This window comes from Mesoplodon mirus, assembly GCF_964341445.2.
Source record: "Mesoplodon mirus genome assembly, chromosome: 7".
In the NCBI taxonomy this organism is placed as follows: domain Eukaryota; kingdom Metazoa; phylum Chordata; class Mammalia; order Artiodactyla; family Ziphiidae; genus Mesoplodon; species Mesoplodon mirus.
The window spans coordinates 56,057,871-56,075,637 of NC_138983.1; the positions used below are offsets into that span (position 1 = coordinate 56,057,871).

Here is a 17,767-nt window from a genome sequence, read left to right on the forward strand (position 1 = left end):
CTAAACCAGAACTTCTCAGTATTAATGTGCCTGTTGGAATGCAGATCAGTACCAACTCAATAGGTCTGCGGTAGGGACAAAATCTTTAACAAGCTTCCAGATGATACTGATGCTACTGGCCCACAAACTACTCTGAGTAAAGAAGGTCTTAAATATAATATGGGATTGACATGACAGGAACTATTTATTAAGTGCCTACCCTGTATCAGTTACTGAGAGAGCCACTTAACCTATATTAACTTGCATAGTCCTCAAGACTCTGTGGCGTAAATACTATTGATCTCCATTTTTCCGATGAGGAAACTGTAGCACAGAGAGAGTACGTAGCTATCTCATACAGCCAGTAAGGGATGGGCCTTAGGTTCTAATTTAGGCAGCCTGGCTCCAAAGCCTACTAGGAAGAGGACTCCAACAGTATGTAAAGGATAACCAGGGGAGGGGCTGAGGCAAGGCAAGGCAAGGAGACATCATAGAACAAAGAATGGACAGGGTTTGGTGGTAGACTGAATATGGATGTAAGAGAGGGTGCCATGTAGGGCACTTTGGCTGCCTGGTTTGGACAAGTGGAGAGATGGTGATATCTATCACTACTGAGCTAGGAAACGTGGGTGGAAGAACAAGTTCTAGGGGGAAGGTGAGTTCGGTTTTAGGAATGGTCAATGAGCGGCTTTTGGACATCTGGGAGATATGGAGAAGTAGATGGACCTAGAGTAGGTATCTAGTAACTCTAGAAGTATCCGGAGTTCAGGAGATATCTAGGTTGTAGACAAAGTTTGGGTGTTGGCATATTTGAAGCCCTGAGTGCCTGAGGTCATGTGGACGGTGTACAGACTGTCCTGTTCTGGGCCAAAGTCAACACAGCAAATAACTGGAAGAGATGGGACTGGAATATGGTCTCCTGGGCTGCAGTGGAAGCTGGTTCTGTCCATTCCACTGGGCATTATGGATCTGGGGAGCAGGCAGAGCATAAGATGTTGATAGGCTACAGGAAAGAGGTTTTTCTGGTGCTCTATGGTGACTAAATCCAGTGAAATGTTCCCTGCCCCCAGATCAACAGAAATAAGGACAACTCCATAAAGACCAGATAGATAAAGGTTAGGAGATTTATTTTCTTTAAACAAGATCATAAATAACAAAGAAACAAAGTAGGTCCCAGACTTCAGACCCTGCAGCAGGACAGGGATAGGAAGTTGTTGGGTCCAAAGGTGGAGGGGGCTACGCATCACCTAAGACAGTCACAGAAAAGATGGGCTGCAGGAGACTGCCCCTCCCTGCCCTTGGGAACGGCGTGCCTGGGCAGCAGGGGAAGGCTGAAGTGCTGTGATGAGGCAGCTGGAAGAGGGCAAATATTGAGGATGCTGGGCTGTACTGTTTCTATGAAGAGTAACATGGAAACCACAAATGGCTAAGATAAGCTGTGGGTCTAGAAAAGGCAAGCGGGCACTCTGCACACCTCCAGGGACCAATTATGAAAATGGTTCAATTTGATTCTTAAAAACAACTCCACGGGCCTTAGCCTGTGGCTTTGTGCGTGGGCTGTATTCAACCTGGGTTGCCCTGTGGCAGGTGAGAGCTCAAGAGACCCCTGGAGCAGCCTGGCCTCAGCCCAGGGCAGGTGCCCAGACATGTGGGAGTGGGACCGTGGGCCCTCCCCAGATGGGAGGCCATGTGCTTGGACTGGCCGGGCCTGATTTTCAGGCTGGTTTCTTGTGATGCTATCCACCCCCCACCCCTGTACCTAAGGATGCGATCCTGGCCTCCCTGGGTCTTCCAAGCCTAGAATAGTAAGACGGGGATAAAAAGGTACCTGACTGGTATTTTATTTAAAAGGGAAAAATAAGGACCATCCCACACGTGGTCCATCCCATGAGGTAGGGCAGGACCATGGCAAGAACAATCTCAAGGAATGGAGGTCCCTGAGCCTGGGGAAACATATGGATGCAGGTGCATTGCCTAATGCCAGGAATAGGGGCCCAGGGTGGCAGTTCTGATGGAGGCTTCACCCTAGGCAAGGCAGGGAGGACAGGCAGGGGCTACCCCTGAACAGGGAAGGGACAGGAGCTGGGGAGCCTTAAACTGGGGAGACCAATGTTGGTCAAAGGCCCTGGAAAACAATGCTTTCGGCAGGAATACACGAAAGGGTTTGTACATCTGGGGATGCCCGTCTATAGGAAGCCGGTGTCACATGGTCGGGCAGGATGGTGAGGAGGAGACAGCGGCATCACAGTGGCCTCTGGTGCGATGTATTTACAACAGAGCTCAGTGTTGAGGGAGGGAAGGAGAGCAGGTCACTAACAGCCAGGAAACACACTGTGAAGAGTAGAGAGTGGAAAACAATGTGACCGTCACTAGCTTTCCGCTTGCTTACCCTGTCTCATCCAGGAAACCCTAATGATCACAAAGGCCTTTGTACATCTCTCCCACCTCTTCTCAGCCCCGTCCAGGGCTAGACACAGGGTCTGCTCTCAGGGTACTGCCGATTTGACCACAGCTCCAAATGGGCCAGGGGCCCCAAACACTGCTTATTAAGCCAAACTAAGTCTTTATTTTGATTCCTGGGATCCATCAATGGTCAGCTGCTTGAGGGGTGGTTTGGCATAAGGGAATCACGTGTGTGGCTCACTGTACCAGGCTCCTGTCCTCATTTCCAATGCCTACCCTGCTCTGTCATCCACACCTCCTAGGCCCTGGAATTTAGAACTCCCTAATGCAGAAACCCTTTCTTTTTCTTCAACATTTTTTCTTCTTCAAACTTCCTGAGGGTGGGGAACAAGTTCCCCTAGACCATGATCAAAATCAGATAAGAGACTTCCCAACTGGCAGGTGTGACTCTTCATCAGGCCTGTGGGCTCTCTGAGGATCGGGGGCCTCCTGTAGCAAAGACTGGGAGCTCCCTGAGGTGGGGCCGGGACCCTGTGGTTTGGGTCACCATGCCTCTTTTCCTCCTCCTCCTCAACAAAGAGACCTACTATGTCTGCCTAATCACACAGAGAGCTTCCTAGGATGAGGGGCATCCTTGTTCCTCTAGACCCATTCTCAACTGGGAATGACTTTGCCTCTCTTGAGACACTTGGTAAAATCTAGAAACATGTTTGCCTGTCACAGCTGTGTGTGTTCGGGGGTGCTACCGGCTTCTGGTACGTAAAGGCCAAGGATGTTGTTCAACATGCTACAGTGCACAGAACAGCCCACACCACAAAGGATTACCCACCCCAAATGTTACTAGTGCTGGGGTTGGAAACCCTGCTCTGGATCTCTACACAGCCTCAAGGCCTGCCCCACCTTCCTTGGCAGCAGGGCAGGAGAAGGCATATAGAACTTCTCTAAGAGCCCGGAAAAGGACGGATTCCCATCCCAGCCTCCACAGGAAGGGGCATCTCAAGAAGTATGCATCACAGTGAGGGTGGGGGACTAGGCATCATTTGATGTCAGCTAGGCAACAACTCACTGAACCAGAGCACATGGAAAGAACCAACCATGGCTTTGCAGAAACACACACGCTGGGCTCTGTGTTGAAGAGGAAGAAGAAAGGCAAGGTGACCTAAACCAGGCAGGGGTAAGGCAGAAATACCTATAACCTTGCAAATATCTCTTTGTTGGAGCACTGCTGGGCTCCTTAAACCTTTGTACTTCCTTACCACTGGAATCCACCGATGGGCTCTGCAAACCTGTGCCGAATCAGGAAAGTGGCAACAGCTTCAGCTACCTGGAAAAGGGAGAGATATTCCAGGCCATGTTAAGGGTAGCAACGGGGTTCATCCTTGGAGGTCTGGTGGGCTTCTGTTGGAAGGTAAGGCTCTCTGGTGGACTCATGGGTCCTACAGTTCTGAGGAGCCTGAAATCAAAAGGACCTGGGTCCTGGCAGGGCTGGGAGACTCCTCCCCACCATTTGCCAGGGATGGGTCCAGAGAAGTCAAGAGGAATGATGTGAAGGCTTATTTATCCCCTTAGAGTTACAAAGAACTTTTTTCCTACAGGAGGAGCACATATTAATTCCTAACTGTGACTGTGGTTTAGGGAGCAGTTTCTACCCGATTATCCCTTCTACCATCTGGCTTTCGGGGGCAACGGAGAAGTAGAGCTTAAGATCTTAACCATAGGGCCCTGGGTGAAATAGCAGGGTGCCAGTAACTCCTCAGCCCATACACACAAAGCCAAGACCAGAAGCAGCTGCCAGGAAGAGGTCTGGGGAGCTGGTGGAGTCCCATCTGTGTAGGCCCCACAGCAGCTGCTGCAGGTGACACAGGCTGACTCAGAGGCTGGTTCTATCTTCTGTGAGATCCACAGTTATTCCACGTTGTCCCTTTACATTCATCAAGCACCAGACTCACCTTGTCTGGAGCATCCTCATGGACTGCATGGCCACACTGGGGTAGGACCTGCATCTGGAACTTCCCTGGGGAAGATACAAACCAAAGCCACCTCAGGGACTAAAATGGTCCTCTCCTTACCATCTCTGCAGCCTCACAGGTCATTCCAGGAGGCCAGGACTCCCCCATCCCCTCCCTGCCAATACTCTGGACCCAATTACACCTAGCCTTTGAGGAGGATGGTAATACTTGAAATTATAACCTTGAGCAAATCATTTTCCCTTCACTTTTTCTTTCTACACCTATTTAGTATGCATTTACTTTCGGCCAGACACATAGAAACAGTTCCTGTATACGCTATAGCCTAGTGGGAGAGCAAAACATAAAAACCAACATTTTAATGCAGCATGTTGTTCCTATGATAACACAGGGCATATGGAACTGGAAAAACACAGTATGGAACTGGAAAAACACAGGAAGAGGGGCTTTGCAATCAAATAGGGATCCAGGAAGGCTTCCCACACAGAAAAAATAACTTACACAAAGAAAGAAGGATGAAATGGTATTTGCTCCTGAAAAGAAAAACTTTGGCACAGCGCTCATGAGAATTAACAACGAGGCTGGAGAGGTAAGCAGGGACCATACCATTAAGGGGTTTGTAGGCCATGTTAAGGACTTTGAAATATATTATTACAATAATAAGTTACCATTTGAGTGCTTAACTACGTGCCAGACACGGTCCTAGGCACTTTCTCACACTGTCCTGTAGAACACTGTAAGCTCACAACTAATGTGATAGTTATTAAGAATGAACAGAAATGATTGATAAAGCAAGATCTCTAAGGAGACTAAAGAATATGGGACCCAGAGCTCCCATAGGTAGAGAGAGCAGACTCTCAGAGCCTCAAAATAAGGGAGTAAGCTCTGGAAGTCCTCCTGGTTATCACAATCTGGGATTCTTGCCCCAGTTACACAGTGCTTTAAAATTTTTTTTCAAAATACTCATCTATCCATTTTTTAAGTTGATTCTCAAATTTACCCTATAAAATTAAGCAGGACAAATACTGAAATTCTTTTTTGAGATGATGAAACCAAGGCCATGATTAGTGAAGTGATTTGCCCAAGGCCACTTAATTAGTCAGCAGAGGAACTAAGACCATTCCCTCCAGTAAGGTCCTGCTTATGCCCCTCTTCCTGCAGTAAGCTGCCTCTGGGTGCTCCAGCCTAGTCCCCTCTCCCCTGTATCTCCTAATGTACTACTGTTAATGCATTTAATGGATCCAAACACAGAGCAGCTTGTGCCCCTGTTGCTCTGTAAGCTAATATCTATATGCCACTGGTGCTTGCCTCCCCAGGAGTGTGTCATTTCTATAAGAACAGGGCTAATATCATTACTTGCTCTATATCCCTAATAGGGCCCAACCCAGGGCTAGATATTAAATAAGTGCTTAGTAAGTCTTGGATGAATGAACGACTGAGCAAATAACCTGATAAAACTTACAACTCAAACTTTGATGACTGGGGCTGCATTTTTCACTCCTCTTTGGAAGAGTGGGTATAAGGAATCAGGGAGAACTCACACATACTAACAATGCTGTACCCAGTACACATAAAATAATGTAATCATGGGTAATCCTCACAATTATTCTATGAGGTGGGCATATTTCCAATCCCTGCCAATCTTTTTTTTTAAAATTTATTTATTTTTGTCTGCGTCGGGTCTTCATTGCTGCATGTGGGCTTTCTCTAGTTGCTGCGAGTGGAGGCTACTCTTCATTGCGGTGTGTGGGCTTCTCACTGCGGTGGCTTCTCTTGTTGCGGAGCGTGGGCTCTAGGCGCGCAGGCTTCAGTAGTTGTGGCATGTGGGCTCAGCAGTTGTGGCTCGCGAGCTCTAGAGCGCAGGCTCAGTAGTTGTAGCACACAGGCTTAGTTGCTCCACGGCATGTGAGATCTTCCAGGATCAGGTCTCGAACTCATGTTCCCTGCACTGGCAGGTGGATTCTTAACCACTGTGCCACCAGGAAAGCCCCTCCCCGCCAATCTTACAGATGAGGAACTTTAGGTTCAGAGAGCCTAAATCATTCACCTAAGTTGCACCATCAATGAGTGCTGGATTTCTAGGATTCAGTAACTACTTCATCTGGTTTAAACAGTGCTGGGAAGGCTGTGGTTTGGAATCTGTGGTGATTTAGCCATTTCCTTTTGTTTTATGGATGTCATCACTCTCTATACATACTCCTGGGATGCTTTGAAAGAGAAGGTGGTCTTGGCATAAACCTTACTAGGGAAACAGGAGGGATTTAATGAGGTATCAGGAGTGCCTCCTGGACACAATGAAGCCATCATTTATTTTACTTCACCCACATTTTCTCATTTAAACCTCACACAATTGAATTGAGATATTTCATTATCTCCATTTGATAGATGAAGAAACTCAGAATTAAGGAAGTTATTAGCAATCCACTCAGGCCACAAAACCAGTAAGAGTGATACAAACCCAGGACTGTCTGCTTCCAAGGCTGGTGATCAACACTGATTCCAACTGCTATTCTAGTCGAGATTAACTGCTTTCAGATAGTATCAAGAGCTATGTCTGATTCTTCTGTGCGCCCAGCATCAAGCACCGGTCTTACACAGAAAGAGTGCTTAGAAAAGGTTTGCTTAATTGAATTTAAGGGAAAATGGCTAAGCTCAGAATAACCAACATCAGGACTTCCCTGGTGGCACAGTGGTTAAGAATCCGCCTGCCAATGCAGGGGACTGGGGTTTGAGCCCTGGTCCAGGAAGATCCCATGTGCCGCGGAGTAACTAAGCCTGTGCGCCACAACTACTGAGCCTGCACTCTAGAGCCCACGAGCCACAACTACTGAGCCCACGTGCCACAACTACTGAAGCCCGCATGCCTAGAGCCCGTGTTCCGCAACAAGAGAAGCCAACGAAATGAGAAGTCCATGCACCACAACGAAGAGTAGCCCCCACTCGCTGCAACTAGAGAAAGCCCACGTGCAGCAACAAAGACCTGATGCAGCCGAAAATAAATTCAAAAATAAAACAGGGGCTTCCCTGGTGGCGCAGTGGTTGAGAGTCCGCCTGCCGATGCAGGGGACACGGGTTCGAGCCCCAGTCTGGGAAGATCCCACATGCCGTGGAGCGGCTGGGCCCGTGAGCCATGGCCACTGAGCCTGTGCATCCAGAGCCTGTGCTCCACAACGGGAGAAGCCACAACAGTGAGAGGCCCGCGTACCAGAAAAAAAAAAAAAAAATATATATATATATATATATAAAATAAAATAAAATAAAATAGAATTACCAACATCAGTGCCAAAAAAATCACATAGTCCCAGCCCATGGTCCTGCTCAAGGCCTCAGGACACTATTAGTTGGGGGAAGGGAAGGGTATGGTATGAGGGTCTAAGGTCAGAGTTTGATAAATCATTCAGAGGCCTTTGAACAACTATTATCAAGGAAAATAGCCCCCTTCTCTGTGGAGAGCTTGAGGACAGCTCAAGGAACAGTTTGAGGGGCCCATGAGACATCCAAGTAGAGATGTCCAGCAGGTTTGATACATGGAGAGGTATGAGTCAGATGTTTAGCTTTCGGAGTTATCAGGGTATAAATGGGAGCCATGAGATTGCCCAGGGAGAGTAAGTAGAAAAGAAGGAAGGTCAAGAACAGAATCTGCTTAAGCTCTAAACCTGGGCCTTGGAGTTGGCACCTCTTCTTCCTATAACCCAAAGTTGCCAGTGCCTATTGACTTCACCTTCACCAGGCCTTTCATCTGTATTAAAGCCAAAAACTTCCATGAAATTGGTTCCACTACCTCCACAGTCATCTAGCCAACACACCTGGACCTAAGCACAACATGTCACTTTCCTACTCATTATACCTCACAATCCTTGTGAGGTTGCCATCAATTTTCTCATTTTACAGATTGAGAAAACTAAAGCTAAGGCAGGTCAAGTAACTTGCCCAAGGTCAAAAAAATTAGTAGGAAGGAAGCAATACTCAGACGCAGTTCTTAGAGTCCTTGCTTTTACCACCTTGTTATGCTGTCTTCTAAATAGAGTTCAACCTTTTTGTATCTGGGTTATCTTGGACCTTTCCCTTTCCTAAGAATTCTAACAATAATAAAAATACTGATCAGTATTCAGAATATCTCCTTTCACAATATTGTATATTTACACAGAGTACTTTATAGTTTATAATGCCCCTTTCAAAGACATTGCCTCACTTTAATCCTTACAACTCTGAGGCATATGTGGTAGTATAATTCCCATTTTTAGATGGAAAATTTCCACATGACTCTGCCCATTTCTCTGCCCTCAGGGGATCTAGGAACATAATTTCTTCATGGCTTACCCTGCATTTGGCCAATAGTCAGATCTTTATCCAATCTATCAACACCTAGAACAAAATAAGAGAATCCATAAGTAGCTTGCTAGAAAAAAGCTGTGTGAAATAGGCTTTGCTGTTCAATAATGAAGTAAAAATTGCTATAGAGTTGTAAACATGATGACATTCTCAATTCATGTTAATGCCAACCTGAGGGTATATTCTCACCACATGAAGCTTTCTAGGCTGAGGTTCCCCGTAACCACTTTGCTTGTTTAAGCTGGTTTCTGAAAATAGGGTTTTACTTTTCAAATTTCCATTATACTCAGAATATCCTTATACCACTCAAGGAGAAGGACTTGGGCTTGACCAGGTAGAGGCCAGGCCAGAATTCGGCCATACCAGGTGGATGCTTATGCTTAGTTAGGTTTAGGGATTCGGCAAAGGGAGGAGAAAGGGCACAAATGAGTGAGGATGGTACTTCACTTTAGAAGTCGCTACCCATTTGGTAAATAGTTTTAACAAAGACATGCTGAGATGACAATATACATACACTGCTAGGGACTCAACTGTGTTCCCCCAAAATTTATATGATGAAGGCCTAATTCACAATGTGACCATATTTGGACATATGGAAGTAATTAAGGTTAAATGAGGAAGTAATTAAGGTTGAATGTGGTCATAAGGGTAGGACCCTCATAGGACAGGATTAGTGTCCTTATAAGAATAAACAGCAGAGAGCTAGCTTGTTCTCGCTCTCTCTGCCATGTAAGGACACAGTGAAAAGGTGGTTGTTTGCAGGTCAGTAAGAAAGCTCTTAGCAGAACTCGACCAGTCTGGAACCCTTATCTCAGACTTCCAGCCTCTAGAACTGTGGGAAAATTAATCTGTTGTTTAAGCCACCCAGTCTATTGTATTTTGTTATGGCAGCCCAAGCTGACTAATAAAAACACATACACACTTACCAGCCAGGAGCAGCAATTTAGGAATAGGACAACTAAGAAAGAGATTGGATAAGCCTCGGAACCAGCCATCCCAGTATTTTTCTGTTTTTGCCAGTTCAATTCTCCAAGTGTAAGGATGGTCTTTCTTGGTCTGGAGGAATAAGAGCAAGTTTTGAGTCTCTGAGGGCAACCCCTGGAGGAACAGGATAAAAACTAGGTCCCTGGGAGAAGGAAAGGGAAGGAAACTAGCACATATTAAGAGCTTACCATGTCCCTGACATTTTAATATACATTTAATCCTTATAACAGCCTTGTGACATAGGTTATTGTTGTAATTTCCATGTTTAGATAATCAGAAGTTTACTTTTAACTTCTATTAGTTTCAGTGAACCTAGGAAACTTTCTTAGGATCACAAACCTAGTAAATGGTAAGGCCAAGATTGAGCTTCTTATACTCATTTGGCAAAAAGAACACATCATCACAAGAATAACTAAAAAAACACAATGTAGTATGAAAAATGCTTACAATATAATATTAAGTGAAAGAAGCAGAGTACAACATGTCATCTAAGTTAGGATTACTACTGGAAAAATATGGTATACTTTGGGAAAGAACTGGAACGGAAAACTGAAAATATGTTGATTTGTTCATAGAACATGTTTTCTTATATTTTTATTTATGACAATGATATAATGTTCCTGCAACAGTAATTTAAAAAAGGAAATCTGACACAAATGTGACAAAATGTCAATATCTGTTAAATCTCGATATAAAGTAGATGGCACAGAATATGCACTCATCAAATACAAGCTGAACAAATAAAAGGTTTTCTATACTTTTCTGCATCAAAATTTTGAAATATTATAACTGAAATAAATAATTAGATGACCACATATCAACCAAAATATGAAAATCTAGAAGTGAGCATGAGACAGCATATATTGTATTAAAGATCACCACATGGTTAAGATGTTCATACTACCCAAATGATCTGCAGATTTAACACAATATCAAAATCCCAATGGCATTTTTTGCAAAAATAGAAAAATTCATCCTAAAATTCATATAGAATCTCAAGGGACCCCAAATAGCCAAAACAATTTTAATAAAGAAGAACAAAATTGGAGGACTCATGCTCTCTGATTTCAAAATATATTACAAAGTTACAGTAATCAAAACAGCATAATACTGAAATAAAGACAGACAAATAGAGCAATGGAATAAAAACTTCGAGAGCCCAGAAATAAGCTCTCACATATATAGTCAAATGATCTTTGATAAGGATGCTGAGACCACCCAATGGGGAAAGGACAGTCTTTTCAACAAATGGTGCTGGGGAAACTGGATATCCACAAGCAAAAGAATGAAGTTGGACAACATACAAAAATTAACTCAAATGGATTAAAACCTAAATATAAAAACCTACAACTATAAAAGTTCTAGAAGAAAGCGTCATGAAACTTTTCACGACATTGGACTTAGCATTGATTTCTTGGTTATGGAACCAAAAGCAGAGACAGCAAAAGTAAAAATAGATAAATGGACTATATCAAACTTAAAAACGTTTGTGCATCAAAGAACTCAATCAATAGAGTGAAAAGGCATACCACTGAATGGGAGAAAATATCTGCAAGTCATGTAACTCATAAGGAGTTAATATCCAAAGGACATAAAGAATTCCTGTAACTCAACAACAAAAAAATCAAATAACCTCATTTAAAAATGGGCACAGGACTTGAACAGTCATTTCTCCAAAGAAGATGTACAAACAGCCGATAAGTACATGAAAAGATGTTCCAACAGCACTTATTATTAAGAGATCAGCTGCTATGAACATAGGTGTGCAAATATCTATTCAAGACCCTGCTTTCATTTCTTTTGGCTATATACCCAAAAGTGAGATTGCTGGATCATAAGGTAGTTCTATTTTTAATTTTTTGAGTAACTGCCATACCATGTTTAATAGTGAGTGTACCATTTTGTAATCCCACCAATAGTGCACAAGGGTTCCAATTTCTCCACGCCCTTGCCAATACTTCTTATTTTAGGGTTTTTTTGGCAGTAGCCACCCTAATGCGTACAAAGTGATATTTATGGTTTTGATTTACATTTGATTTGATTTACATTGATCATTAATGATCACAAATGCTATATGAGTCCACTTATATGAGGTATCTAAAGTATAGTGAAATTCACAGAAACAGAAAGTAGAATGGTGATTATTAGGGGTTGGGGGAAGTGGGAAAGGGGAGTTGTTGTTTAATGGGTACAGAGTTTCAGTTTTGCAAGATAAGAAAATTCTGGACACTGGTTGCACAACAGTGTGAATATATTTAATATTACTGAACTATACACTTTAAAATGGTTAAGATGGTAAATTTTATGTTGTGTGTGTTTTTTACCACAATTAAAAAAAAAAAGAAAAAGATCACTGGATGGGGAGTCAGGAAACTAAGATATTCTAGATCTCACTAAACAACTCATTCTATTCTCTTCTATTAATATTTTCCAGGCACAGGACACTTTGAAATGAACACTAATTGTCATTTCAACTTGGAACCTCAGCCTGTCCTACTGCATGCAGTGCTTCCCATTTATGAGTCATTTATAAGAGATCAGCTCCACAGAGACAGCATAATCTCACAAGCCGCTCCCAAATGCATACTAGATTTCATCCACAAATACAACTCAATAATAAAAAGACAAATAACCCTATTTAAAAATGGGCAAAAGATATGAAGAGGTATTTCTCCAGAGAAGATAGATAAATGGCCAGTAAGCACATGGAAAGATGCTCAACATCAATAGTCATTAGAAAAATGTAAATCAAAACCACAAATATGAGATGCCACTTCATACTAGGATGGCTATAATCAAAAAGAAGGACAGTAACAAGTGCTGGCAAGGATACAGAAAAACTGGATCCCTCATACACTGCTGCTGTGAATATGAAATGATGCAGGCACTCTGGAAAACAGAATGGCTGTTCCTCAACTGAGTTACCATCTGGCAATTCCACTCACAGGTATATACCCAAGAGAATAAAAACCTATGCCCACGCAAAAATTTGTACTCGAATGTTTATATCAGCATTATTCGTAATAGACAAAAAGTGGAAATAACCCACATGTCCATTAACTGATGAATGGATTAAAAGTGTGGTCTATCAAAGTGGTTACCAGGACAGGGGCTAGAAGGTAGAAGAATAGATAGAAGTTGGTAAAAGAGTATAAACTTTCAGTTATAAGATGAAAAAGGTCTGAGGATCTAATTAATATAAAACACAATTATAGCGACTATAGTTGACAATAATGTATTATATAACTGAAATCTGCTAAGAGAGTAAATTTAAATGTCCTCAAAGACACACACACTGGGCTTCCCTGGTGGCGCAGTGGTTGAGAGTCCGCCTGCCGATGCAGGGGACACGGGTTCATGCCCCGGTCTGGGAGGATCCCACATGCCGCGGAGCGGCTTGGCCCGTGAGCCATGGCCGTTGAGCCTGCGTGTCCGGAGACTGTGCTCCGCAGCGGGAGAGGCCACAACAGTGAGAGGCCCACATACCGCAAAAAAAAAAAAAAAAAAAAAAAAAAAAAAAAAAAAAAAAAAAAGACACACACAAAAAAGGTAAATCTGTGAGGTGATGGATGTGTTAACTCATTGAGGAGTATCCTTTCACAATGCCTCTGTTCCTCACATTGTACACTTTAAATATCTTACAATTTTAATTGGCAATTATACCTCAAATCTGAAAAAAAAGGTCTATCTATACAATGGAATATTATTCAGCCATAAACAGGAATGAAGTACTGATACATGCTACAACAAGAATGAACCTGGAAAACATTATGCGAAGATGAAAGAAGCCAGTCATGGAGGATCACATATTGCATAATTCCACTTATATTAAATGCTCAGATTAGGCAAATCTGTGGAGACAGAAAGTAGATTAGTGATCGCCTAGATCTGGAAAGGATGGAGAGAAATGGGAAGTGACTGCAAATGAGTAAGATATTTCTTTTAAAAGTGATGAAAATGTTCTAAGATTAGATTGTTGTGATGGTTGCACAACTTTGACTGTACTAAAAAGCACTGAATGGTAAACTTTGGATGAGTTACCTTTCAATAAAGCAGTCTGAAAAAGAGAGAGATTTATGCATAAAGGAATATCTCCTGGACAAGTGAAGTTTATTCCTTTAAGGATCAAAGCTTAAATGTTTTCCCTTTCTTTTCTGTATTTTAACCATTTTGTATTAGATTCTCCCCATCCCCAATAAAAATGTATAGCTTGTTTTCTTTTACAGAGCAGAGTGGATGCAACTGACCTCTTATGTATGCCTCAGGGTCATTTGAAACACAATTTTTTATATTGTGCTAAACAGAGATGCCCCTATGAAGCTTTGCCCGGTTTTTTGTGTTGTTGTTAAGTTTAATTGGCATTATTAACATTTTCTCCATTTTTATTTATTTATTTTTCCTTTATTGAGATATAACAGACATACAACATTGTTTAAGTTTACAGTGTACAACATGTTGATCTGATACATTTATATATTGCAATATGATTACCACCACAGTGTTACCTAACACCTCTAACATGTCACATAATTATCATTTTTTTGTGGTGGGAACAATTAAGATCTAGTGTCTTAGCAACTTTGAAATTTATAATACAGTACTGTTGCCTATAATTACTGTGCTGTGCATCAGATCTCCAGGACTTATCTACTAGTTGCAAGAAGTTGTGACTACTGGAGTTGCTCTGTGTCCTTCCTCAGGTGGAGAATGTTTAGCTATGCTCCTCATTGACTGATATGCCTCAGTTTGTCCTCCTAACAAAACTGCTGGAGTTCATAAAACCCCATACAATAGGCCCTATAAAAAATTATAAGGAAAAAATGAGTTGGAATTAAAAATCAGAGGATCTAGATGTGTTTTAGCACTAACATTTATATGTGACCATAAGCAAGTATCTGCATCTGAGTTGTAAAACAGTGCTAATATCTACAATGCAGAGGCAAAATGAGAACTAGAGATATTAATGTGAAGCATTCAGTATAGATCCTAGCACATAAAAGGTAAAACGTAACTGATCGTTTGTATCAGTCTCAAATCTACTAAACACTACTTGATTACCCTGAACAAATCTCTTCATCTCTGAGTCTCAGTTTCTATAGTGTTAACATGTGAGAAAAGGTCTCCCCTCGCCTCACAGAGTGTTGGAGGGCAAATTGATCATGTATTATTTATAATTTTGTAAACTCCAAAGAGGTACAAAGGATTATTCATTGATCTTAAGGATGACAAGAAGATCCTCATTAAATTAAAAATACTGTTTAAAAAAATGCACTCTCCTCCTTGCTAACACTAGCACCTCCAAATGCAAAGGAATATGTGGTATACACCAAGTATACGTAAGTAAGATTAGTAACATCTTACTAATTCCGTCATTAGTAAGATGTTCATAATCCATCCCAGAAAGTCTGTGGCTCACACTCACTCATCATTTCCCAGAAAAAGCACCCCCCTTCCCACTGTTGTCCTCAAATCAGTTGCTCAGCAAGTTCTCACAAAACACTCACTATGCACACAACCCTGAGCTATACGCTGAAGGAAATTCACACAGAACATCAGTTCCTGCCCTCAATATACATAGGTTATTTTTGTTGGGAGACAATTCTTATGTTATTAGAGGACACTGAATCTGCATTCTAGGGATGACTAAAAGAAAACCATAATATTTTGAATGTGGCTTATGAAAATCAGTTCTATGACTTGGTCACAACTTCAGAAAAGAAAGTGCTAAGGTGTGTCCTACAGACTCTCAGTGCTGTACTGCAGAGGGACTAATATAAACGGGGTCAGAAAGCTTCCCCAAGGAGATACACTTTGAAAGATGGGCAGGATCTGGATAAGTTTAGGGTAGACTGGTACGAAATGGGATTTTCTCATGAGATAAATCACAGGAACGGAAGTACAGAGGTGAGAAAGGGCCTGATGAGAAAGCAGTCTGCTTGAGGGTAGGGTAGTACTGTAAGTTTTATGTTCCAATTTGTCAGAGCCATCAGCAGTGCTTTATATCTTACAGTTAATCTAAGTATCTATTACGATGGTATCTTCTTCTCCTAACGATGGACAAAAAGAACAATGTTACCTCCCTTTCACACCTTACACACTTTTGAACCATTCCCTAACCCATCCTTCCAAGAATACAGGCTTTCACCCACCTCCATGTCATCTTCCTTTTTCCTTTTGTTTACTGACTCACTTCCTTCTTCGTCTTCTTCTTCTTCCTCTATGATTCCTTCTACTATAGATTTTGAGCCTTCTGGACTTGTAATTCCTTCACACCTATGTTTTTTTTTAAAAAAAAAGTGTTATCACACACCTCTCTTCTACACACAAATTACCTTAGAGATGCTGATATTTATGGCCTTTTTAAATCAAATATTAGTTAAAACTTAACAGTGCTCCTGGGAGAAGGAGGGTGTGAAAAATGTGCATTTTAAAATGTACAAAAGTTGACCAGGACTGTGGAAGTCATCACCAATGTTTGACTATACTCCAAGGGCTGGTTTCCAGTTCCTGAATCAATACTGACCCACGGAAGGGAGTAACCGTTTCCTGAGGCATGGTGACAAGAGTTTTATTGGCATTATCTTATATAATCCTCATAGCAATCCCATAAAGTAGCTCTGAAGAGTTAAAAAAATTGTCCAGGATCACTTAGCTCATGAGTGGATGAGGCTGGGAGACAGATCCAGGCCCAATTAACTCTAAAGCATAGTGCTCTTCTACTGTACCCTGCCTGTAGTAGAACAAGGCTCAAACAGATTGGTAAAAGGCCCCCACTTTTTTTTTTTTTTTTTTTTTCCCAGTACGCGGGCCTCTCACTGTTGTGGCCTCTCCCGTTGCGGAGCACAGGCTCTGGACGCACAGGCTCAGCGGCCATGGCTCACGGGCCTAGCCGCTCCGCGGCATGTGGGATCTTCCCGGACCAGGGCACGAACCCGTGTCCCCTGCACTGGCAGGCGGACTCTCAACCACTGCGCCACCAGGGAAGCCCAAAGGCCCCCACTTTTAATGAACTGACAGAAACTGGCAATTACAATAACCAGGGCCACTAGTGGTGCAGTGGTTGACAGTCTGCCTGCCAATGCAGGGGACATGGGCTTGAGCCCTGGTCTGGGAAGATCACACATGCCACGGAGCAACTAGGCCCGTGTACCCCAACTACTGAGCCTGCGCTCTAGAGCCTGTGAGCCACAACTGCTGAGCCTGCGTGCTGCAGCTACTGAAGCCCATGCTCTGCAATGAGAAGCCACTGCAATGAGAAGCCTGCGCACCGCAACGAAGAGTAGCCCCTGCTCGATGCAACTAGAGAAAGCCCATGTGCAGCAATGAAGACCCAATGCAGCCAAAAATAAAAATAAATAAGTAAATAAATAAAAAATAAATAAAATAAAACAATAACCAGAGCCAGATAAACCTTAGAGATCAGCACATCTGATGCAACCAATTATTGTTGTTTTTCATCTAAAACTATTATCTCTATTATGTAATTAGGTAGAAAAATTATTATAGGAACAGCTGGTACCATAATTCCTTTTAAAGAGAACTTGGAAAAAAATACATTGACAAGTGTTAAAGGTAAAACCTCAACAGCCTATGCAGCAGCTAGGGCCAAGGTCTGCTCTGCATGATAATGTTATTTTGCCCTTGAAAAGGGAGAGAGAAGGGAGGAAAGGAGAGAGAACAAGCAAGACAAAAAGAGACTGGGATAAATTCAAGGGTCAGTCAAGCTTCAGTGGTGGATTTTTAAGAATAACTTCTCCTTCTCTGTCTCCTCTACCAAACCTTCAGTGACCTGTATGTTCACAAGTGTTTTGTTAAGTGGGGGTTTTCTTAGGGTGAACTTAGGATCAACTGGGCTAAATAATCTTAGCTCACCCTTAAAATCTGGCTTTCACTCAGGCTATGACAAAGCTTTTATAATATAATTTCCTCACAATCAGGTTTGGCTTAGAAGGAGACTCTTATCAGAATAAAACCATATACTGGCACAAAAACAGAAATATAGATCAATGGAACAGGACAGAAAGCCCAGCGATAAACCCACACAGATATGGTCACCTCATCTTTGATAAAGGAGGCAAGAATATACAATGGAGAAAAGACAG

The 17,767-nt window shown here is 42.4% G+C and overlaps 1 protein-coding gene across 2 annotated transcripts in view; it reads right to left on the minus strand.

Moving 5' to 3' along the window:
• Nucleotides 1-1,085: 1,085 nt before the first annotated feature.
• Nucleotides 1,086-17,767, minus strand: part of PPME1 (protein phosphatase methylesterase 1) — a 74,501-nt gene continuing 57,819 nt past the window's right edge. For both annotated transcript variants that reach the window (XM_082626714.1, XM_082626713.1), the window contains 6 exons: nt 15,815-15,938; nt 9,608-9,737; nt 8,670-8,714; nt 4,332-4,396; nt 3,639-3,706; nt 1,086-2,310 (listed from right to left, as the gene is read on the minus strand). In XM_082626714.1, coding sequence (XP_082482840.1) covers nt 2,292-2,310; nt 3,639-3,706; nt 4,332-4,396; nt 8,670-8,714; nt 9,608-9,737; nt 15,815-15,938 — 451 coding nt within the window. In that variant the 3' untranslated portion in view covers nt 1,086-2,291. The remainder of the gene's footprint in view (nt 2,311-3,638; nt 3,707-4,331; nt 4,397-8,669; nt 8,715-9,607; nt 9,738-15,814; nt 15,939-17,767) is intronic.